The sequence below is a fragment of the Gymnogyps californianus genome, chromosome 7 (assembly GCF_018139145.2).
Source record: "Gymnogyps californianus isolate 813 chromosome 7, ASM1813914v2, whole genome shotgun sequence".
Lineage (NCBI taxonomy): Eukaryota > Metazoa > Chordata > Aves > Accipitriformes > Cathartidae > Gymnogyps > Gymnogyps californianus.
In genome coordinates this window covers 19,952,884-19,978,492 of record NC_059477.1, presented here as the reverse complement: position 1 = coordinate 19,978,492, position 25,609 = coordinate 19,952,884, and the positions used below count along the sequence as shown (strand labels likewise).

Sequence of the window (25,609 nt, the reverse complement as noted above, 5' to 3'; positions counted from 1 at the left end):
TACCTCTTCTCCCAAGGAAAATGAGTCTCACTCCAAGTAGGCCTTATTTTAAAGGTTGTATTTTTCTCATGTTATAGATGATACATTTGCCTAGATGTATTTGGACCAGGAGCTCAAAGCATTATCTACTACAGAATGATGGAAAAACTTGCAACAAATGAAGCAGACGACAAACCATTTCTTCTACTAGCAAAACTCAAGGAAGCTGTTGGGATTTGCAAAATGTCCAAAAGAGGATCAGAGACAGATTTGCAACACTGAATTCTTTAAAGAAGCCAGCCACATTCTACACTAGCTGCAAGGTGAAAAGCAGGTTTTTGGCACAGCCCCGCCTCAAATTCTTCAAGCTTGCAGCACTGCATAGAGGTAAGGCTCCTGGCAATGCAACATGTTCAACATACTCCCTGCTCTGTTGAGGTGTTTTTTTCCACAATAACATAAACGTGAAGCTTTTTTAGCCAAAGGCAACATTTGATCTGTAGTGGAAGTGTATTCTGGCTCTATCTATCCCTAAATTCTACCATTCCTTCTCATCCCCTGTGCCTTCCTATCCAAGGCTGTATCTTTTACCACTGTGTCATTACTAATGACAAAATTTATTTTCTGATATTCTTACAAAAGCCACAGTCTACATACAGTTATACAGTGGGAAGGACTTTTACCACTATAACATCTCCTTCCTCTCTTTCTCTCCTGAAAAGTGGTTTGAGCTATCCAGGCTTTTTGCTTGTACAGACTAAGCTTTCACAGGCGAGTCTACCAATATAGCTACACAAGTCCATACTTTTAAACCAAAATTATGCCTAAATTAATTAAACAACTCTCTTCCCTCTGTATTAAAATTATTATTTCTCCTCATAAAATAAGTACAAAATATAGAAGTACCCTTGTCCCCATTTTATAATTCAGGACTTAAATAAATATGCAGAAGACTGACTCTCTAGTTGTATCAGTCAGTAGCATGTGCTAAATCCTGTATCTTCTTCACTAGATCAAAACTGACATGGATATACACCCACACATCCTACAACCATCTTTTGTAAAGTGCCACAAATATTCCTGCAGCCTTCCTTTAGGCTATCTTCACCTTGAACTTTGTTACAAGGGACCCTGTAATGTCAGTCAGGCCCAATTTTTGGTGAACTACATGAGTTTCAAAGAGAGAAACTGCATCACAGTAAAAGCTGCTACTGGCACTCCTCAGAGGACTTTGAGTGTGAATCATCTCCTCAGCTCCAGAGATGCGCACATCCCAAAACATTCATATTTAACACAGATTATCTATTGCAGAGAAGTGGGTATTTTCCAGAAATGCAAGCCCTTGCAAAGTGTGCTGCTTAACACAGTGAATACATCTCTCAGCCCCTTTTGCTTTATATGATACATGCATCAACATAACTCTTGTGAGATTATGTAATGACTAATCGCAGATTTAACATATAGCCTTATCACACCTGAGGCTTAACTCAAACTAGCATCTCATGTGAGGAAAAGTGTCTTCAATTCACACTTCTTAATGAAATCAAAGATATTGATCTGATGCAAAACCAAAACCTTACATATTCTACACAGAAACTCATCTGTTCTTACAGTAGATGTAGGAAAGTAACTAGTCAAACGACACTAAAATAAGGAAATATAACACAGTTCCAAAGGAAAGCACTTAGCTTTGACTCCATAGGACATATGATTTGCGGTTATCCCTTCAGGGATCGAGGACTGAGATTTGAATCCTTGAAAACTCAGCCACAGCTGCATTGTTGGGAACTGCAGGCCAATAAAGACAAAGCTTTTAGGAATAACGCTGCCTTATCTGCTGTCGACTGTGTCAAGCATAGCTGCATGCAGCCAGACTGTCAGCTTGCATTTGTAAGGAAGGACAGTACAGCCAGCACGAGAGGAAGCCTGGTATGAAGACCAACAACAGACAGAGAGCAAGGAACAAGTGCAGTTTACAATTCTCTTGAAACAAACTGGAGCACTGATATTTGCCCACTTCTGTCGTAGGTTGTCAATATTTGTAAAGTGTTAAAATTCACCAGACCAGAAACTCAATTCTCCAGCAGCTCTGAGTTAAGCAACATCAGGTTCCTCTCTGAGTACCGAAATAGAGAAGTTGTCTCCTTTTCCAGCAGGAAAATCCCTTTAATCTTCTTTTTTAATGGAAGTCAAAGATGGTATGAGAGAATAGAAGACGTAACCTCAACGTACATCTTCTCTCTGGTCTCTCACTCTCAAGCTTTCAGCTGATAATCACTCTTAGGATAATTCTGGTGAGACTGGCAAGGCTGTGCACATTGTTCATAAATTATATCCCACAATGTGACCTCATTTCCTACTTTAAAGCAATGTAGAAACATCCCAAGGATGACACATTATTTTATTCAGGAGGCTGAAAGTGGAATCGGGGCAGGAAGAGTTACCATTCGTGGCAGCTCTAGCACCTCATCCTCAGCTCAGACAAGAGCTCAGATAAGAATGCACCATATGCATTTTCATGTAAAAGTTTGTACAGTAAGTCAAAGAGGAAGCAACTTTAGAGAGTTACAATGATAAAATTAAGTGGAAAGAAGTGATTACTGCAGTTCCTATTCTTGCAAGTTAACCGCAATTTTTACTTTTTTCTTTGCTAGGCTAAGAAAGCAGATAGAGGACAACATTGTAACAGGAATTAACCTAAGTGGGCCACCCCTAGCTTGAAATCCAGACCATGCCACAAGAAATACCAGACCTTAAGTGTCTCTGAGCAGTTGTTTTTCAAGATCACATTTTCTTTTTCGTTTTTTTTTTTCTACACTGTCATTACAAGAAAGCACCTGGACAGCGGAGAAGCAGAGGAAGCCGTATGCACAGGAAGCCCGGCGAAGCCGAGGCCTGCCCTGAGCACGCAACTGACAGAGCTCACAACGACAACACTTAAAGCCACATCAAAATTTGTCAGTGCCGGTGTTCAGACAAGACCAAATGAAGCAACAGTTGCCAACAGCGCAAAATATCAAGCCAGAGAAACAAATGGAAAATATACCCCCCCCCCTTAATTTTCAATTAGGCTCATCTTAGGGCTTGTCAACAGATAGACACATACTTTTGAAGCAAACAGCAAAACGTTTTTCAAAAGACAGATTATATTTTATTGTCAGCACCCCTTAAAAAGCGCCTCACCCCACTTGCCAAATAGGGATGAAACATCCTTTGACTTACAGTGAGAAAGCCACAACAAAACAAACGCCTCTCGCCTGCCCCTTTCTTGCCCATCACTGCTCTCCTTTCCACGGTCACCCCAGCTACCGAGCATGCAGCATTTTCACCCAAAAACACCCGAGAGAGAGAAAAAAAACCAGCACGGTCCTCCGTGACAGCTGTCTCATTAGAAAACAAAGCCAGAAGTCGGGGGAAGGAGCGGGCAGCTTACCTACTTGGCTTTTGGTAGGCGCCTCCGCACAAGGGTACGTATAGAGGATTTGCACTCTGCCAAGTTGAGAACCTCTCCAAGGCCGAGGCCGCCGGTACCAAGGCCCAGGAGGGGAGGGCTGGCCCGGCCTGGCCCGCCCCGGCCCGCCCCGCCAGCGACAGCCCGGCACTCGCAGCCGGCACAGCACCCGGCGGGGCCGGCCCCGGGGCCTCCGCCGCGGGGGGAGCGCCGCTGCCGCGCACCGCCCCCCCCCGCCGCCGCTCGCCCCGTGCGCCCGAGGCCAGTCCCGGCCCGGCGCCCAGCCGCGCCGTGCAGGGCCCGCGGGCGGGCTGCGGGCGGGCAGGGGCGCAGCGCTGCGCGGCGGACGCCGGCGGGGGGGAGGGATCAGCCGCAAGATGGCGGCGGTGCGCGGCGGGGACCGTCCGCCGCCGGGCGAAGCCGTCCGCGGCGGCGGGCGGCAGGGCGGCCCGGGTGCGGCGTAGCCCCCGCCGCGTCCTTTACCCCGAGGGCTTCTCCCGGTCTGCGGGAGCCGCCTTCCCTGGCGAGAGCGGAACAAGCTCCGGCCGCCTCCGGCTTCTCCCCGGGGCAGACCGAGCTCCCTGCCGCCACCTGCCCTCAGCCGGGCCCGGGCCCAGGCCCCGGTCTAGCGGCGAGGCGCTGCCTCCCGGCGGGGGTAAGGAGGCTCGGGGCAGAGCCTCCACTCACCCATGTGGGGCAAAACACAGCCCCCGACTTCAGCAGAGGCCAGTGCGGGGCTCACCGACATTTATCTGCCCGAGGCAGGGCTGCCGCCCTCAGCCCGGCACGGGCCGATAGCGGGGCTGGCTCCCAGCCTTCCTGCCCGGTGTGAGGGCAGCCCTGATCCCTGAACTTTCTACACTAATTTCAGCTTTTTTAGCAGTTAGAGCACTTAGAAACAAAACCTGAAACAAAATGCCGTGTTTTCCACATGGCATCGGTTCCCCAAGGCTGGTCAGACAGTCAATGATTTCCCCAGTAAAAACTAAAAGCTGGTAATAGCCAAAGATTTTCTTGCTGAAAAAGAGGATACAGCTTTCTCGTGGCTTCCCATTTTTAATGCAATTGAGGAGACAGCAGTTCGAGCTGCCCATTTTCTAGGAACTGAGCCAGATATTGCTGCCGCAAAGACAGCAAGTGTGAAATTCTATCTATTGTATACTTTCTTCCATGGTTTATTTGACCCAAACCAGCTTGTCTTATTTGTTAAGTGTGGCAGACATATGGCAATAGGTGTCCTAACTGGAGTGAGCGAGCTTTCCTGGCAGATGTGATGCCATCCAGAGTCTGTGTGCTCAGTAGTTTCCCCCTCCAAACTGGGAACTTCAAGCAAAAAAAAGAACTGTTCCTCTTCCCCTTTCATGTAACATCCAGAGGAGACCAAAACACAGGGGAAAGGAGAACTATCTCAACCAAAAAAAAGATGTATGTGATTGACAATTTATGAAGCGCTGTCTCAGATACGATCTAATAAATTCGCCCATAGTTGGTTCAGTTTCCACGGTCTACTGTCACAACACTTACAGGAACCTTACCAGAAACAAATCAGATACTATATATTAAGAGCAGCAATATCAGTAGTAACAACAAAAATAACACTTAAGGGAATTAAATGAGAGGCCAGAAAAGGGTTAAGAAAATCCCATAAAGAATGCAGACAGGGGTAGAAACTTGTGGGGATAAAAATGACTGTTGGAAACTTTTAGAAGGTACTATGTTGTTGATATTGTATGTCTGCTTTCATTTTAATTTAAAGGTACTGATGCTTAGAGTTAATTTTTGTGTTGCTGCATTAAAAATGTATACACTTAATACAGACCCCAACTGACATTCAACAGCAATGCTGATGCAGAAGTCAGTGCCTGTCTCCTCTCTGCCTCTCATTCCTGTCCCTATGTTGGGCCAACACAGCCCAAGTGAAAGACCAGTGAGGGGTTGTATGAAAGCCATGCCAACAAACGTATGTTTATCGCTGGAAGGGTGGTACTGCCTGTTGGGTAACACTCACTTGCTGTAACGTTAGGGTGAGACTTTTTTTGATGTAAACACTAATAAAGAAGACTCTTATTAATTTATTCAATGTTAAAGTTTCTCTGTTTGGCACCTGACAAAGGCCACTTTGAAACGGATTTGGATTAGTTTTTGGAAATTCGGTATAAGGGGATCTTTCAGATTTTTTGGCTTTCTTGTCTTGCACTCTTCCCTATAGAAGTGACATGCCTTAGAGGGACATGCTCTGGGGAGTAGCAAGGGAGGCGTACCAGACTGTACTAAGAAATCTTGGTAAGAATTTATGCCTTCCCTTCTCTTAAACTCATTTCTTCCTCTTAAAAAGATCACTAGTGATTCAGCATTTAATAAAGTATTTCAAATATGATCATCCTTCAGTGCATTATTTTACAAGAGCATAAATTTGGCTGGATAGGCTGTTCATTGATTGCTATTGATATCCATGAACCAACAGCATGATTTTCCAGGGGATGAGCAGTTACAGGAGAGAGGGCTGTATTTCCATCTCAGTTCTAGCATGTTGTTATGGTTTAACCCCAGTCAGCAGCCAAGCACCACGCGGCCGCTCCCTCACTCTCCACCCCGTTCCCAGTGGGATGGGGAGGAGAATCGGGAAAGAAGGTAAAACTCATGGGTTGAGATAAGAACAGTTTAATAACTAAAGTAAAATATAATACCAACAATAATAATAATTAAATAATAATAGTAATGAAAAGGAATATAACAAAAAAAGAAGAGAAGGAGGGAAAAAAAGGAAAAAAAAAAAAAACCCAGTGATGCACAATGCAGTTGCTCACCACCCGCTGACCGATGCCAGAGCTGTGATCCGCCCCCCCCCGGCCAACTCCCCCCTGCTTATATACTGGGCATGACGTTCTATGGTATGGAATATCCCTTTGGCTAGTGCTGGGTCAGCTGCCCTGGCCATGCTCCCTCCCAGCTTCTTGCACACCTGCTTGCTGGCAGAGCACAAGAAACTGAAAAATCCTTAACTTAGGATAAGTGCTACTTAGCAACAACTAAAACACCAGCGTGTTATCAACATCATTCTCACACTAAATCCAAAACGCAGCACTGTACCAGCTACTAAGAAGAGATTTAACTCTATCCCAGCTGAAACCAGGACACATGTACATGTTCCTAGATCAGGAAAGTACACTTGACCTGAGTCTTGCATTTTCTTTAGGGGGACACCAAGGAATGGAAATACTCAAAAGTACGAAATCATAGTACCAAAGGCACATGATGAGATAAAAAATACAAAAAACCCAATGAAATTCTATTTAAATTTAGATTAATTATTTAAAGACAGTTGTGTGAATTATAGCTGCTGTCTAAGAAAAAATAAGGGAAAATTATATGCACAGAAATAAATAATTAGGACTTAATATAGCATATTTCCTCTTGAAGATTTTAATTTTTTTAAAAACATATTATAAGCAGCCTAGCAACTATCTGTCATTGACATGCAGCCATTTCTGAGCTGAACAGAGAAGAGCACTAGGGTTTGACCCCATACCCTGTTAAGAAGCATGAAATCTTTATTAACCAGACTGTACCACCAGAACAGCACCATGAGTAACTAAAACACTGGATTAAAGGACCAGTTCTCTACTTGTTTGGGAACTGTTAGGAACACAGTTTGTTAGCATCTTTTGACCTGGATAATTAGCAATGATAACTTAATGTTGGAGTCAAAAATTCTTTCTAATGCAGTACCGAATACACAGGATACTCCTGCATATTCCCAAAGACTGTACAAAGTCCTGCTTCCCAGAACAGCAAAGGACAGTATCATCTCACTGTTCGACACCTCCTCCCTGCTCCCCCAATACTTAATCAAAGCTCTGTAGACTTTTTCTGAGCCGCATGTTCTTCTCTGGCCTTGAATGTACCTTTGTTTTGGGTGGAACCTCTTTGTGTTCCAGCACCCTGGGTTTGTAATAGAGTCTACTTTCCTTTTAAGATATTTGTAAGCTAAGGGTGACAGTCATGGACACCAGTTCTCATGGAGTTTCACCCAACTTATAGAAACATCAAAAAGACCCCCTACATTAATAAAAAAACCCAACATTTGGACTAGCAATGACCATAGCTATAATAGTGTGACTAACATACGGGAGAGGCAAGTTTTTTATCTACGGACTACTGCGAGGACAGATTTATACAGTCCATCAGCTCTTGATCACAGCTATCCTCCACCACTGGCACCTCAACTTCAGCAGTTTAACTGCAGATCACAGAAAACACCGTTACTGGTATTGCAAAGCCAAGCTTTCCAATAGCTACTAAATAAACGTAAAACTGAAAATTGTCCCCAAAATCTTAATTTGATCCTCTTGAGAATTCCCATACCACCCATTACATAATCATGAACTGCTTTCCCCCTTGATTTTTGTTCTGTTTTCACTCAAATCGGATGTTTCCATCCATTTATGTGCCACCAAAGTAGTCAATGGAGTGTATGGGAGAGTCAGTTCCTGCTTTTTGATCTGGGCAACAGCTCAACCAGTGAAAAGCAGCTGGAGCAACCATTACAGGAGTCGTCCTGCTGACCCGTGGCTTTCATCGTGCTCATTTACCTACGACAATTACACATACACAGGCTGGCCCCACACAGGAGCTGCGAGAGGCTTAACTCTCTTGATGAGAACAGGCTTCAGATAATTTAGCTTTTAAGATCTAGCAGTGACCACATGCAAACATATTTTTCAAAGGCATGCAACTAAGCCAATTTGGACAGATTTTCAGGGGATCACAAATGTATCTTTGTACTTGATGTGAAGGCTACTTTACTGGTAAACTGCAAGCACTTGTTGCAAAGCCTGAAATGCTGGAGTATTCTGAAGAAAAGCCCTCCAGAATTTACTGTAAGCAAGTACATTTCTCCAGTTTGTTTCTGAAAATACTAAAAGTAATGGTGTTTTTTTCTAGAAAGAGTCAGAGAGCTAGCATGGACGTTGTAGCCAAATTGTTAGGGTATGGTGATAACTGAAAGACAACACTGCCTTATAATAGGAAGTGCCAGGTGAGCTTCAAAGCAGCACTATCGATTGAGAATGTAGCACCAACATCTCTCTGAATAACCTCTCAGTAGGATATTACAAAAAAGTTACTTTTCAAAGAATAGACAGAAATAAGAATACAGAGGATGAGCAGACAGCAAGAATGTTGGCAAGTGCATCAGGATGAAATCCGTCTGGAAATCTAGAGGTATAATCTCAGGGCGATTTCCAGACAGCTGTGCACCTAGTTTTCAACAGCATGGAAAAATCTAAATATCTTACTAACACAGTAATTACAACAATGGGTGGAGAGACTAGCGCTTCTTAGATAATCTTCTAATATTCAATTACAGGAAAAATACTTACTCAGTGCTCCTTGGTTATTGACAATGAGCCAACTTTTATATGAAAATTGGAGTTATGCCTACATACAACGTGGCCTTGTAACTCTAGTACTGGAAGAAGTACTGTTCTCATACCGCTCATCGCTTAACAAGTAAATGGACGATATAATGCGCAAGGCAGGGACTCGTGCTCAACCTCTGTTACATTTTCTTAGCTGACTCCATCTGAAAATGCATGTCTAACTTTGGTTATCTAAAAAAGTAGTTCAGGATTCGGAAAGTTTGTTGGTTTCTAATGTCTGTTCTCTTGCAGTTGTGCGTAGGATGTTCAGGAAGAACATGAAGTGCTTATCTGTATCTAGATGCGTCTGATCACTTACACTGACTCACATGGTTACTGGAAAATAAACTATAGCTTACAATATACCTATGTTTGATGAGGCAGTTAAGCAACAAGGGAAACCTGAAGAAAATTAATCAGGCAATAGGCCCCTGGATTTCTTCTCTGGAGGGGGGTGTCAAAGGGAAACCACTTAACAGTCCCATGAAAGAATTCCCTAAACTTTTGGGGCTTAAACACCATGAAAAATCCAGCATCTGTGTCCGAGAGCTATCTGACCCAGAGACTGGGAGAACGCCTAGCCAGATGCTGTTACCCATAAGCTTGAAGCTTGTTAACGCAGAAATTGAGGGATGCACTGGATGTTTACATTCACTTTGATTACCTTGGAACACTTTTGTAAAACATCTTCCTTCTCAAGAAAGCTATTTATCTGCTCATCTACAGTTTCACAGTAGTACCCCTCATTATCTGTGTTGGTTACGAGAACTTAATTGGTATTTTTGGTATAGTATCTTTTGTAAGACAATGTGTACATTCAAGCTGGTTTTGCAAAGTCCATGTTTATTGTACTGTACTCACTCCCACTTTGTTCTGTGGCTGAGACAAGGGCATGTGTTACTGGTATGCCACAGAGCTGTAGGTGCAATTATAGTCTTCAAAATATTGTATCTGCCAAAAGAAAAGACGGGAAGCTAATGCAGTCAGCTTGCAGAAAGTCAAACTAAAACTTCAGCAATAATTATGTATGTTCAGTTCTGTTGAAATGGACTGGTTTTGTAAGCAAGCACAGTAAACGTCCTGCATGGTGAAATTCACCTCTCTAAAGCAAAAAGTAAAGAAAAAAAGTTCAAATTAGATTCCACTGAATTCAGTAAAGTTCAGAATAGCCCCATATGATTTCAATACTATGAGATTTTTTCTGAAATTGCTTTCAGGGGAGACAAAACAACATTGCAGAGACCTCCTAAATGTATAAATTTAAAAAAAAACATGCAAAAATCACGCAAAGAAATCACTATTTTAACATAGCGGTTTCAAATGCTCTATCTGGAAAATAATTATCAAGTCTCGTCCATTTGCCTCATATTATGGTTAGAGCTGTATCTACTGTATGTAGACACTTAAAATATTTTTTTACATTTTCACATACCCACATGACTAACAATATGTGGTGAAATTATTAAGAACAGGGCATAAGACTTACAGCTCGCTCCTGACCTAAGAAAACACATTCATTCATTTTGACATAGGTAGCTTGTTACTTACATGTTCTCAGTACTGTTACTGCTCAGTCACTGTAAGAGTACTCAAATTCAGCCTGATTCCTCCAAAACAAAAAAATGGAAGAGTTACCAGTATTGCACACAAGTCAGTAAATGCTGCTTTGCTCAGGAAAACTGTGTTAAAGCAAGCTGTGCTGATTAAATAAGCTGTTTCTGCTGTGTGATCTGCTGCACCTGCTGCTTATTCAGCAAACACCCGATCGGTACAGAAACCCAACCAAGCAACCCACCCCCCAAAACAAACCAACCAACCACAAAACCAATTTTGGCATCACAAATGAAAAGCTTTGGAAATATTTTCAGAACACGACCCAAATCTCTGTAAACTCTCTCCACTTACTAAGTTTCCATTTGTGATCACATCATATCCCACCATTTTTCAAGCCACTATTTATTACTTAACAGGAACACAGTTTAAATGTTATCCAACAAATGTATTGATTGCAGTGTATTGTCTCCTTTGGCAGAAATCCAGTAGTTTTTGTTCATTTATTTCTTCTTCATTTCACCACTGCTATAACATTCAATCCTTTCTGTCACGTTGTCACAGGAGCGTATTAATACACCCTCTTCTTCCTGAATTCTTCTGCATAAAGCTACTGTGTCTATACTTTTTTCATACCTCTCCATCTGTAACCTACAGATTCTTCCCTGACATAGTTTCTTCCTCGTACCTTTTCCTGATAATGTTCAGCAATTCGGCATTTCATTTAAATTCACGGCCAATATTTCAATATCATACGGATTGCCAGACTGATTGTGTTTTCTATTTCTTTGACTCACAATACAACGGAATTCCTTTCTTCTGTTAAATATTTGAGTAAATATTGGTTTTAAGACTGATATATTGTCAGAGTGGCTTTCTTACAACTGTTACTTCCTCTTGACGTTTTCAATCAAAAAGGTATTTCGTTTTAATTCTTACCTTCTTCTCCAGCTGCAGTTAAACTTTATTTGTTAAAGACTTGATTTGTTTAGGTCTGATAGCATGCTGCTTTCGGTTGAACTGAAACAGAGTGGAGTCAGACCTGTTATTCTGTTGCATCATTTTTATGCCAATACTGGAATTTTACTTGCCTAAGAGTTGTGTAACTGCACGGAGGATCAGGCCGTATACGTCCGGAGTGAACGTGCTGCTGCGCCAACAGTGAAACGGTGCGTAGTGGTGCTAAAATGATGAACTGTACATTGCCATATGCTCATAACCAAACCCACGCCATCAATCACAACTGTCGATAGTTAAACGCTAGGACCACAGCTTACGGATTGCTTCTCATACGTGCAGCGACACAGTAGCGAAACATTCCCAGTGGGCATCGCCCCGGAGTTTCGGCATCGACCTCACGGACGCTCTCCCGGCCGGGCGGCGCGGAACGAAGGCAAGCAGCCCCAAGTGCCACCTAGCGCCCGCCTTCCGACGTGCCACGCGGCTGCCCGGCCTGCCCGCCAGCCAGCCACCGGGCAGAGACATCCAGGCAGCTAACTCCCGACGGAGCCAGGGAGTCAAAGCCGAAAGGGAGCGGGAAGAGGAAGACAAGGCGCTTAGTCGGCAAGCCGGCTGGCTCACGGAGCTCACCGTCACGCTGCCAATGCAGCCAGCAAAGGTGGTTTTGAAATGAGCGGCTGCAACTGAGTCAGCGCTCGCAGCCCGGTGCCCACACCCGCTGCGCGGGACGGAGGCCTTCGGCCCGCTGCGGTGCGGGGAAGCCCTCGTTTCACCCATTCGCTTCAGCACGCCTTGGCAAGCTGCGCCGTTTGGCCTCATAATTGTCTTCTGCTGTGGAAACTAGAGCCCTTCATAAAAAGAAATAATTCTCTATACAAAAATGGGGGGGGGAAATAAAAGCTGGTTAAAAAAAATAAAACAAGAGAGCTCTAGAAATAAGTGTTTAAAATAAAATTCCCTGGTAATGATTGCAGGGAGTGTTCTTGCTGTTAATTGACTGTCTAGCATGCTCTTCCATAATGTATTGAGCCTCTGCTTGCCTCAAAAGCAAAGTTTAGGTAACCTACAGGACACAAAGCTTGTCTTGCATCAGAGGCAGAGTATTTCTCAGCACAAAGAGAAATTCCTAGGCTGGAGGTGCATCATACCTATTCTCACCTGCTTAGTTAAAAACAAACATACAAGGTTTCTCATTTTCTGATGCGTGCTTGTACTTAGACTTATATTAGAAATGTTTGCAGCTAAAAAATGGATTTACAATTCCTCTCCCCCCCTGCTACACAAGCGGCCAGTACATCTATGAGTGGGAGGAATGAAGGTCCTGACATAGAGGGTATGTAGTAATTCTCTTAAATCACACAGCAGGACTTTTGTTTTTAAATCAGCAATAATCCGGAGCAAACACACCAACCCCACAGTTGATAGGCGTTTGGATGAAGGCACAGCAGCAGTCCTGCAGGCACAGTTGAGGAGAATAAACTATATATTTAGAGGAAACGAACAGGATATCTGTATGTTTTCAAACAAAGGTTCCTGGGTTTCATAAGTAACCCAAGCTCCTGGCCAAATAGCAGAAGTGAAAGTTTCTATTTTAAACAGGGAGGAAAAAAAAAACCTCAACAGAAGGATTTGAGCAGTCTGCAGTAAGGGCTGGCGTTCAGGCAGCACAGAAAGTACTAATGGGCTCTGCAGTCTCTGACAAGCAGCACAATGGACATTATTTACGAGGTTACCCTAGTTCCAGTATGAACACACATATGACAGAGGCTGGGTTTAAGCCTAGGCTTTCACCCATAGCTTCTACCTTGCTCTCTTCACAAGCGCTCTGAGTGCTTCAGCCACCTTCTGCTCTCACGGCTTCAGAGTGCTTGGCCTTCAGCCACACGGGCTCTGCTGCTCAACAAGGCACGCAAGGGCTTACCAGTAACTCTGAATTTACTAAAATTTCTGCTAGATTGGAGAAGGACAGGAAAGACTCATTTTCACAGCCCTGTATACATGAATGTTTCCTTCAGGTTGGGTAGGATGTGAGATAACTGCCTAAACACCCATCTTTGCGTGAACACAGTAACATTTTCAGAAGGGAATTGGTTATGCACCTTATCATGTACAGTGTTCGCACGAGCTTGGAGCTGAACAGTTTTGCACACAGGTAATTCAAAAGGTAGCCAAAGTGGTCCCCTTTGGGAAGGGAATGGTTTTGAAAAGGGAGTTGCACAGTGATAAGCCCTGCCCCGGCTGCAGGGAGGGATCAATGGTTCCTGTTTTGGCAAGAGGAAGGATGAACAGCAACCAACAGCCCCTCCGGCCTCAGCCTCTCTGCCTGCCTTTACCTTAGAGGTGCTTAGGCAGAGATTTCTGCTGTATTCTAGCAAAAAATTAAATAACAAGAACAGTCCCATATTCAAAATGAGAAAGGTATTTATCTAGGCTAAACCCTAGAGTTCTTGAAGAAATAACTTTTTTATTTGAGGAAGAAAAAAAGAATGGTAAAAACAGAGAGGGAAAATTATGAAAATTAAAAAGTGCCCTATTGTAGTGGAGGAGAAAGTTTGACAATATCATATGGACAGCATTCATGATAGATTTCTATTTTACATTTTGAATGTAGCTTCTGCAGAAGCTGTATCTTCAGCCATAAATACGTGTTTTAAGATTGAAGTAGTGCTTATCTGAACTGACGTTTTTGTTCAGGAGACAGATTGATGTTGGACACAGGTAGCATTAGCAGCAGCCACCCAATTTATTCTCTGTGTTTTAATCAAAGTATTTTTGTGTCAGTCATCCTTTCCTCAGGATTATTTCTGTACCTGGACCGCTGCTGAAATTTTTAGATAGGTTAAGAGCCTGATTGCCAATGCAGGAAATAACAAAAGTCTGCAGGCTCATAACTGTTTCAAATGATTGTGTCCTAATTCTGTTGAAATGAAGATCCTTGGGTATCAAAATTTTAACATCTAAATGTCTGTTTCCATTACCTATGAAAGAACAGAATAAACCAGTAGCTTTTTTTTTTTAACAACTGAAAAATCCACTACAGATGTAATCCATTATGCAGTCTTTCCCAGAGAGTTTTGACCATTGAAACTGAAAGTTTAACACAACTGAGACATTGTCTTTTCCATTAAGCTGCCACCTTGCAGCCTTTGGAGGCTGTAAGATAGACAACAAGCAGTTTTGCTTCGTTTTGGGAAGTGATAGCAGGGCTGCTTACCACGGGTCTGCTACACAGGAAGAGTGCACTTTCATTGCTAGGATGCAAATGACTGGTCTAACGAAGTGTGTATTGGGAGATTTCCTAGGCACAAGAAAGGCAATGGGAGGGAGTCGCCAGATGAGCATCTTCTGAGACTTATGGCAGCATTAATTAATTCTTAGAGGAATGCTTTCAGGAGTTACGGAAAAGACAAGTTATTACTGATGAAGTCAAGTACATCACCCTACAATGTGAAGCAATCATTCTGCTCAGAGGTGTCTTTATAGGACCTGTACATTTGTCAGTGGATGTAATCTGTGTGTTCAGAGGCTTTTACTAGCTCACATTAGAAACAGAAATTATTCATATTGCTTTTTCTTCCCAGCGCTGCTGCAATATCTACAGTGTGGAGACAAAGTGCCATCCTGTTTACTTTTATGCTTCTCCAAAGTTTTTGATTAGCAGTCTGTATTTTTGTAAACACACATAGACCAAGCAGCACAGATACCCCAAAGGCGTAACAACCAGCAGGGCACAGAAAAGGTTACCGAGGCCCTCACGTGCTGTGCAAAATTTTTATTGTGATATAATTGAAAGGGGGAGTGGAGCCCAGGCACAGCTCTGTTTGTAGACAGAAGTTCACGTGTATGGGGAGAAACATTTTTGCTTATGAAAAAAAAATTACGTGATTTTAAAGTTGGCATGCCGCTGTATGCACTGGACCCTCGCAGCTTGGAAGAGTAAGTATGAACCTTTTAGGAAGATTACAGAAAGTCCTATTCAACATGTGAAAAGGATGAGCTCTTTTAAAAGTGTAAACCACACAGTTTCATTATGTATAAAATGAAATGTATGGGACCTCTAAGAGTGTAACAGAAAATGAAACTTGGAATCAAGCTTACGTCACGTTACATATTTGGGTAGTTCTCAGAGAACCATAAGATAGCAGAAACAGCTGTTAAGAATTGCTCATTATACTTGCTGTTAGCCAGAGAAAAACAAATCCTGAAGGCTCTTGATCTATTCCGTTAGTTAACCTAAATAATACATTAATTGTTGTACAGAGATATATGGGCCAACATTTAGCCCCCAAATCGATAATTGGTTAGGACTAATTTACTATTTTCAATGCAAAACAGAGTCAGACTAGGTGAGAGGGCAGAAGGGAGCAGCGTGTGCATACAAGGCAGGAAGGGCATTGGAAATTGTTGAACCATGATCAAAGGGGCTGGATATTTTTGTGTGCGCTGCGTGCAACACGTGAGCCTTCCTGCAACTGCAGGGAGCAGTCAGAACTCTTAGTGTAGTCTGTGGGTTTACTTTAAAGCAATTTTTGAGTTAAATGGAGGAAGGACTATGTTGTGGTTATGACTAGGTCACAGCATGCTCAGTTCAGTTCCCTCTTCCCGAAGTCAAGCAAGTAATTTAATTTCTTGAAAACCAGAAAGAACCATGTTTCCTTTGGTAAAACATGAGATAGACAGCCCTACTAGCTGATCATTAGGTTCGTACCTCCGAGTTCTCGTTCAAGGCTGCTGCCACTAAGATCTGCAAACAAAGGTCTCTCAGCCTGCTGAGCCAGCTCCTTTACAGGTCACAAACTCCCAGCCCCCGCCCTCTGTCGTGGCTCTTCTATTTCTATAGCCCAGGCACCGGGACCGGTGGGCTTCTGGGCTACATCTGAGCCATGAGCGTCTGTGGCCTTTTAAGAAAGTCGAGGTCTCTGTCCCAGTCAGTCTGTAAAATGAAAGTATCGACAAGCGGTCCCCACAGATGTCAAAGGATCCACCATCTGTGTAAGAGGAAACCTGCTGCTTAAGTCTTTGCAAGATAGGTGAGTTACAGCATAGAGCTTTTTAGCTCAGGGTTTTAAATGACCTTTCTAATTTCTGAGGAGAAGCTGGAAGTGCAGCCTGAATTTGAGCCTCCTTTAGACTTTTATCAAAGGGCCTGTCTGCGATGAACCTGGTCCAAATTATCTGAAAAGGTTAACATCCAAGATCGAGAACAGGGCTCCAAAGTCAAAAGGAGGGTTTCATTTGTTTGATATGCTCTCGCAGCCTTCTGCCTAGTGAGTGGAGATAAGAGGAACAAAAATCTGTGCTTAGCTAGAGTGATTTTCCATGTCATCTCCCCATGGCAAGTGCCCAGCTTGCCTTGCCAAGAGCCAATGCCCAGAGCTCACACAACAGCCATCTACAAGTACAGCGTCACTGACCACAGATTTTCAATTATTCTTTATCCTAAACTAAACTCATTATTTGTCCTTATCTGCAGGTGTCTAATCTTCGCTGTATGAAGGCCCAAAGTCCTCTGAGCATTACCGCTGTGCTGCTGTGCAATGGCAGGCAGGAGGGGAGGAGAACAACCCGCCCCAGCTCCCGCCAGCCTCGCTGTTACGCTCCTGCTAAAGCCGACGTGTGTTTCTGTCAAGGGAGCAACCGTGGTTGTTCTCAATGTAACAGTCTGCACCACCAATTAAATAAAAGTAAAATTTATTTGGCATAGGACAGAAAAATAAGGAGAACAAAATCACATACAAAATAAATGTTAAGCAAAAAAATATTCACAGAACTAGATTAATATTTTATAAAAAGCTCAAACTTTAAGCATCTGATAAAAACACGTTACTTTCTGCTCAGCCTATGTTTTAAGTTATGTTTTGCTCTCTTTCATAGTCTTGTGTGGCTTTGGAAGTCCAAATTTAGAGGTCTTCCTTTGCATGCATTAGTTTACACTAAAGAACATTTATCACAGACAAACTGTATTTCAAAATGGCAATATACTGAAGGGTTACTCCCTTTTCTAAGACATGCGGTTTCCATTTTTTTCTTTTAGTCTGCCTACCTACCTGCCGCATACTCACTCACTGAGAACATATACATGTGCTCTGCTTCTGCTGAGTAACTCCAACACTCCCCTTTCTGCCAGTGCTCCAGGTTTACATCTTAACTGAGTGGTCCAGATACTTCTACCTGACAGGCTACAAGATCCCCGTTTTCTCCCAATGTACACGAAGAACCATTCCATGAAGTAGCTACACTTAATGTGTTACCGGATATCTTGGGTAAGAGATTCTCCTTATTTTCTGGTGAATACCATTTGAAAGATTAGAGTTCATATAATATATGTTATACAGGGTCAATGTACCGCCATAACAGGTTGTTCGCACCTGACTGTGAGACAACAGTGTTCACACTATTGTGATGTGGTATTACATACATGCACATTTTATATCGTAATTTGTACTCTAGTATTGATAGCAACATTCAGCCAGTTGTTTTTTATTTCTTTGAGCAGTCTTCTCCTTTCCAGCGGCCTGTGGCTGAGGGGCCGTCTCTAGGTCTCTTGACATTTGACATTCTGCCTGAAATAATCCCAGTTTGATCATTCAACTCCATTCTTTGCTTCCAAGGCAAAAAGTACCCTTTCTATTTCCATACTTCTGCACAGAAAATTGTTGTGTTACAATATATGTGAAGCACAATAGCAGTTTAGTTCCCTCATCCTCTGCTCCAACACAGACCTACTTCTACAAGTGACATGTAAACAGTTGTTGCTGCAAGGAGAAACTACCATCCAGTTTTTTAAGTGACAATTTAAGGAACTTCTTTAATAGTTCAGTCTTGCAGGAAAAAAATAATAATTCTTATGATTCTTTTAGTGTTGGGAAATGCTGGCTTCTAAACAAGAACTTTGCGACCTTATTTAAGAAGTAGTTCATTTACAGAAATACATGCTTCCTGAATCAGAAGCTGAGTTTCCTTTAGCAACTCTGAACATTAATCACTGGGACCTCTTCTCCCAATGGCTGGTGCAGAAAGTCATAACAGACATAACATGTGCTTTTCTTCCAAACATATTGAGCAGAAATTATTGTCACATGGTACAAAAGTTATTCCCATTTTATTTACTGACTTGAATTAAACAAAAATAAACATCTGTGGCTGTTGTCATGCAATGCGAGTCTTAGTGATGACATAAAAAGATCATTTGAGGTGTGAAGGTTTATAATACAATGCCATTGAAACAAACCCAGTAAATCTTATATGCAAGCAGTGAATCAAATTTAGTCCTCTAATAACCTATGCAACCACGCTGAAGTCAGTTGGGCTGTATGGACAGCGGCGTGAGACACTGGTTTTGGGAAAGGGTTAAATTTCCAGAGCCATACCAACAATTGATTGTGAGGCTAACCAGTGCCCACTTACACCTCACCTGAAGACTGATCCAATAGTCTCTCCAAACACTGAGCTCAATCTGAAGTTAGCAGACCAAGCACATTACAACAGCAGCACTTGGCTCAAACACTGTATAAAGCTACTGTCGGCACTATTTACAGTAGGACTTGGAAGAGCAAGGCCTATTAATTTTTCTAGTGAGACACAGAAAAGTTGACTAAAAAAGTCATAAGGCACCATTGATTCAGTCTGGTTTGTATTCTTCTTTTTTAACACTTCATAGTGAAATAAATACTTTAATACTGATCGTCTTGTAAATAGCTACGGATATATGAAGCAATATATTGAATGATAAAATGCTGCATTGTTCTGCAATGTATCTAGGGACTTTTATAGCAAAAGGTATAAATAGTAAAGTTGTTGTTAGGTGAAAAAAAAACCTCTTTCTGCATTGTTAAGCTATTTTACATATATGCCAAACATCCATTTTGAAGAGGTTTCTATAGTACAAAGAAGTGCTAAAACCCAAGCAGCTCAGGTTTCTTGGCTTGTTGACTGAGGGCCTTTTACACAGCACATTTTAAAGTGAGACTGAAGCTGGTTTGCCAAGTCTTTGGTAGTGGTCCACAATTTCTGGTGAGAAAACCTTGCTCAAAAGATCAAATATAGTATATTTTGAATGATGCAGAGAGTTGGCAGAACAATGTGCAGCATTTTCATTGACTTACTCAAAGTAAAACAGTCATGCTAGAAGCAGGTAAGTTACAAAAAAGGTATAGTTTCTGGAGGTTGTTTTTTTTTTGGCTGCATAGCTATTTGGATATTAATAAGGATTTGGCAGATCAAGGTACTGAAAATATTGTATTCTTAAATTCAAAATGTTGTTCCTTAGGAAGTTGTAAGTGCTTCAGTTTAAAAACATGAATACAATAATTTATCCTTTAAGTTATGATCCTAAAAATCTTATTTGGACTTCTATTCACATAGTAATATCTCAAAGAGACAGGCACTTTGTTTAAGTGACATCCATAAAATACATATACAAATTCAGTATTGCGCTAGGTTTGATCCCAAGGTGCACCTGTCACATGGAGGTCCCACTAATATCTGTTTAAGAAACTCTTACAGCCACGATCCTGCAATTAGGTGTAGATACATCCCTGCGCCTGCGCATTTAATTGCAGGTTCAAGACCATAAATAGTAACTTAAAATAGGTCATTAGATATAAAAATGTAAAAAACAGGTACATAATCAAATGCTATCACAGCTAACAAGATTTTGTAAACAAACACTGAAAAGGCCAAATTAAATTTGATCTGGCCAAATCCAATTCTGTCTCATCCCCTTCACTGTGGCTGTCCAGGCTGTTGGGCAGAAAGGGAATCTGCCCCTCCATGCCAACTGACAGAGCAAAAAACCCTACACACCAACACTTCAGTGGGGTGCAGACTCTCTTCAGCTAAATTCCCTAGATTTTCAAGGACTGACCTCATTCTAGCTGCAGAGCATACTTAGGATCATGTCTCCCATGCTAGAGAAACATTTTCTTAACCTACATGACCAGTTTTTCTTTCTTTTTTTTTTTTTTTTTTTTTTTTTTTTGAGCAACACCCTGTGAAGCATGGCTGCTGATACAGGCTTGGTAGGGATCCCAAGGAGTACGCTGAAGAAACAGAAACTGTTGAGGAGACAGAGAAATTTTTCAGAGCTAACCTTCAGAAGTCCAGTTAACAAAGACCTATCATGCAGCAATATTTCAAATCCAGAATTATAATCTTCCTTTAATTTCCAAAGGCATTTTATATGCGTTTAGATCCATTTGTAAAACGCACTCATACAATGAACTCTTTTCTCATATACAAAATTCAAAAGCCATTAAAATATTAACCAGTCATCACAATGTTAGAATACTTTACTCTCTCTTCTATTAATGTAAGCCTTGCAGGTCTCTGCAGAGACTCCTTTCAGCAAAGTTTGAAAGGACAAGCTTCATGGTAAACTCAGAAGGCCAAATCTTCCCATTTCTCTTGAACCAGTGCAGACAGCAAATTTTGGAGCTGACGCTCCCACTTGAACGCACAAACCCCAGACCTCCTTCACTACATCAAAGGGCTTTCACTTATGCACATTTTTGACCTCAGCTGCTCTACTGTAATGCAAGTCAAATACAATCTCTCTGAGACTTGTGACCTAAGCCCCGGGAGGCTTTTTAAGTCAAAACCCATCATTTAATTGTACCAAAGAAACAACTGGAAAGCAGTCTGTGGAGCACTGGTGTTAGCGATGCTTTACAGAAGGAGCCTGCAACTACAATAATTGCTGCACTTGCACCAAGACTACCTTCTGAGGACTCTTCGCGTGTAGTCTCAGGTAGAGAGCATTACAATAATCCAGGACATGGATGACTGTGGGTTGGTCCACATCAGAACAGGAAAGAATTAGGTGACTAAAAGCATAACACTATTGAAAAACAAGGACAGAGGGATTAAAAAAAAAAAAAAAAAAAAGGATATTTTTATGCTGCTGAATTCTTCACTTGTGCTTTTGTTTGGAAGACTCTCCGCAGATAAAAACAAGGCCAGACACACTCCATCCTCGGGGCAGGATGTGCTATCTATTGTTTAAAATAAGATTTGCTTGGCTAAGCTGAAGTGAAAAGGTTTAGGATGAACTCTTGGTCACCAGGTAGTAGGTCTATGGCTTGCAGAAGCAGATGGGCCAAGTTAGGCATGCAAAGAAGGATCCAGGGGGCTCTTGGCTACACGGTTTTCTCCAGCAACTGTTTTTTAATCAGAAAATAGATTGTACTTTATCATTCAAATACTACAGCCACTGTACCCAAAGTGAATGAAACAGCTTTGTTCCAGCTCTCATTAAATTCAAAGCCAGACCTCCCGTGGAGCTCTCAAGGGGACAGGGCTGGACACAGCAAGCATGATGCATGTATGTTGTGTATGGTCCACAAAATGCCTCTCATGACAGCCTGCAGTATAAGCAAATAAAATTTATAGCTTTGAGCAACGATAGTTCATAAGCTGCATCTATTACTTCTGTAATAGAGACTGAAGTTTGTTCCAGCTGACAAGCCAAAAGTGGAAATAAAGCAAAACAGACAACTTTCCAATGATGTGGACAGGAGAGCTGACTCGAAGGAAACTTGAAAACAGACGTTGCCCAAGGATGGGCCAGAACCCATTTCACCTTGGTATAGGCGGAAGCGGGGGGGCACCTCTTTCTTTTCGGCCAGAGCCACCTAAAAGAAAAAGAAAGTTTTTTGCCTTACTCCTCCTGCTTTCTTTTAAAGTGGGAGTTTACATCCAAGCCATTAATTCAGTAACTGGTGAAGACCTACTCATTTCCTTGCCTAGCCATTTTACTAAAAAATCTTTGTAGAGTTTCCAGTTAGTTTATTAAACAACATCTGAACTTCAAACAGTGTAAAAGAAAGTTTTTAACTAATGCTATCCCCAAATGTCTGGAAAGCATATGTATTTTAGTCCTTTGTCCCCTTCTCAAAACACACTGATAGCTCTCGTTAGCCTTACTATTTTATGCGACCACATACCTTCTCAGTGCTACTTGCAACACATGCAAATTTCAATGAAAGTGGCAAGCTCTAAATACAGAAACATTTCAAAGCTCTTCGTGTTTTTCCCTACACGAAGATTTTCATTGCAAACTCATGAAATGAAACATAAAAAATGCATATATTACTTTGCCTTTCTTCGTGGAGTAATACAAATGGGATGAAAGCTAACAGGGCAAAGTGAAGAGTCAGAGACTAACAGGAATTTCTGCTCCAAACCAAAACCTCATCATTTGGAAACAGGAGAGAGAAACATCTGAGTGTACAGATGATTACAGGATAACTATGAGCCACCGATGTCACTGGTTGTGAAAGAAGTAAATTGATCCTTGGGTGTATCAGGCAAAATACCACTAATGAAGATAGGAAACATTTATGCTGCTGTAGAAGACATGGTTGAGACCTGAATTGGAACAGCATGTAACACTGATTGGAAAAGACAAAATCAAACTGAAATGTATACAGAAGCAACCCTGATGATCAGAGAACAGCTTGGAAGCAGAGTGTAGTACATCCTGATTTAATCAGCCCAGATAAACAAAAGCTGAGAGGAGGATATGACTGTTGTCTTAAAAAATATTAGGGGTTTAACACACCAAGGAAGGAGGATAACTAAACTCAAGGATGATGTTGGCACAAGAATAAATGAGTTGTGCATGAACTTAGATGGGAAATGAGGAGGAAGTCCTAGCGGATTTTGTGGTTCTGGCTGCCTGTAGCAGAAGGGCTGACTATAATGGCAGAGGTGGTCTCTTACAATACATGTTCCAACTTAAAAACCAAACAATTCCCCCCTCAAATACAAGTTTAAGAGGGCTTGTGCCTGCGAACCTGCTTTTAGCTTTTTCTGTGTGGTGGGGAAGGGTGACCAGGCTGTTAGTCTGAGAAGTTTTGAAACCTCAGCATGCAGTCTCTTCCCCATCCATATTGTTTTTAGGATGATATGCTAAAATTCCAACAGCAGAGGTGGAACAAACTTACCTCTGCTTTCATTTCTTGCTAGTTTACTGGGATAACTTCTGTTCACGGGTACATATGGCTCTGGAGGTGGCAAATCAGATATAGGATGAAAAGAAAATCTGCTTTCCCATTCATCTGAAAAAAATCCCACGCAATTTACTTGTTAGTTTTGTGACACAGCTTCAGGAAAGTAAATTGACATTAACATCATGTTTAATACATGTTTTATATTGCAAAATGCTTACATAGCTGAGTATTGAACCAGCATCCTGTTGGGAAGTCAGGGAAGAAGATGCTTTAGGTTAGTTTGAGAATGAAAATTCTTAATAACTTTAACTGATCGCTTAGCCCATTTAACGCAAAATCACAGATCAGGAAAATGGCCGTAATTCCACTGAAATAAGTGCTATGTTCCCTTCCATGTATAATAGATCTGCTTTTTTAACACACACATGCATACATACATACATGTTATCGGAAACGCATAGTGTCTCCTACTTCAGAACAGTATTTTGTTCCTGGGTATAGAATTTTCTGATATTCATACTTCATTGATATACAGAGCTCAAAAGCACCACTAAAAGCACACTGACCTATAAGCAGTGTTTTTTCTTTCTTAGTTTTTATACAGGAAAAAGAAAATTTGGGGCCATTATGATAAATTTATGATGACAAAGAAACCTGTATGTAACTACTGTCAAAAATGGAAAAATACATCAGTTGAAACTATATCTCTTCAGACTACAGGGTCCCTGTTGATATACTTACTGAGTCTATAGGATTCTAAAGAATAAAGCAAGCTAGTTTCTTCATTGAAATAACAGGAAATGTTTATGGAGCTCTGTTCTACACTTGGATTTGGAGGCCCAAGGAAGAAAGTGTGGGCTATCTTAAACTTTGTCATTTCTTCACTTGGTTGCTTCAGGACTTTGCAACAATAACTTTCTTGCAATATTGTTATATTTTATTGCATAACGTAATGATCAGCTGAGTAAGTTTTGCCCAGCAGTTGTACATGTTCTTATTTGCTGGGATCCAGTTTTTCGATGTTTACTCCCAATGGTTGCAATTAGAAACCAGTGTGTAAAGGAGCTGCAGGTTCTGAACCCTGCAAATGACTTGTGTAGGAAAAAATGTGTCTGTGACCCACCTGCCTTATCTGATGTGTGAAGGTGCTTCAAAAGCGTGAGTTACAGTTTTATTTTCTGCTTGCTTTTTCTAACCTTATAAATGTCAGAAATACCAATTTTGGCCTCCCATAATTAGCCAAAAGATTTATCTGTCCTTTGCAAATAGAAAACAATTAAAAAGAAAAGCACGATGAATCCTGAAAACACAGCAATCTTGGACCTCATATTTTCAATAAACACTAGCAAAAGAGAGAGACTTGACATTTTCAGCAGTGTTCTGACAATCTCTTCCCTCATCTGTTTTTCAGCTTTCAGCTTTTGAGTCATCATCTAACTTGTTCTGACTTCCAAAGAATCTTAGTGTAGCTACGGTTTGAATTCGTATTAGAGTCAGAACAATCCCCTTAGGCCTTATTTCTGTATTGTAGCAAAGCAGACCACAGTGAATACGTTTCTTTTTTTCAGGCTATTTTTCAAAGGGTTATTTTGGAGACTGTATTGACAACTTCGCAGTTCTGCTCTATGTATGACATATTTACTCTGTTCTTGGCAGGGTTAATTGAGACCCAAATGACACCTCTGTTGGTCAGAAATCAAAGGTCTGCACTACAAACAAAGCTTCTATCCCAAACCTTTCTTGACGTATTAAGGCCAAAAGCCACTACACGGTCTCTATCAAAGGCAAACAACCGGGGGGATGGCTTACCATCACCTGAATCCTGGAAGCCATTTCTGAGAGCTGATGAAGGCGGCGGCGGTGGCGGCGGCGCTGCCGAGCCCGGCCGGTCGGGGGGAAGTGGCGGTCGTGGTCCACCTCTCTGGTTGTCCAGCCCGGCCCGGGAGGGCAGCTGGGGAGTAGCGGGCAAAGCCCTTGAAGTGCTTCCATTCCTGCTTATGGGAGGAGGTGGTGGGAGGGGGCCTGGAGCAAGACAAGAGGCAAGCACACAAACGCCGTTTGCACCAGGAGTTATTCTGCCGGTGGTAAGCCACCGCCTGCGTCCCACAGCCTCCCGTTAACAAACCGGAGAGGGTGGGCTGGCTTGGGACCCTTGGCCCTGAGGGGCAATCGCCCTCAGCACCCACTTCCCTGCTCTCCAGGGCTCTCTAGGGAGTTGGTGCCGATTTGAAGAATAGAGATCAGGGGAGCAGGGTACATCTAAGCATAAATACACCTCAGTGCCCATATTCCCATTT

At 42.0% G+C, this 25,609-nt stretch overlaps 2 protein-coding genes across 3 annotated transcripts in view; both read right to left on the bottom strand.

The window, feature by feature from the left end:
- Nucleotides 1-10,438, bottom strand: part of GPR155 (G protein-coupled receptor 155) — a 38,279-nt gene extending 27,841 nt beyond the window's left edge. The window contains exon 1 of one of the 2 annotated variants that reach the window (XM_050899583.1): nt 10,399-10,438. The gene's annotated coding sequence lies outside the window, so the exon portion shown is untranslated. Of the gene's footprint in view, nt 1-3,412; nt 3,518-10,398 lie in introns of those variants that run through there. The other variant, XM_050899582.1, reaches the window with a different exon arrangement.
- Nucleotides 10,439-21,265: 10,827 nt separating this feature from the next.
- WIPF1 (WAS/WASL interacting protein family member 1) overlaps nt 21,266-25,609 on the bottom strand; it is a 53,807-nt gene continuing 49,463 nt past the window's right edge. The window contains 3 exon segments of the mRNA XM_050900236.1: nt 21,266-21,992; nt 23,307-23,420; nt 25,122-25,334. Coding sequence (XP_050756193.1) covers nt 21,937-21,992; nt 23,307-23,420; nt 25,122-25,334 — 383 coding nt within the window. The 3' untranslated portion in view covers nt 21,266-21,936.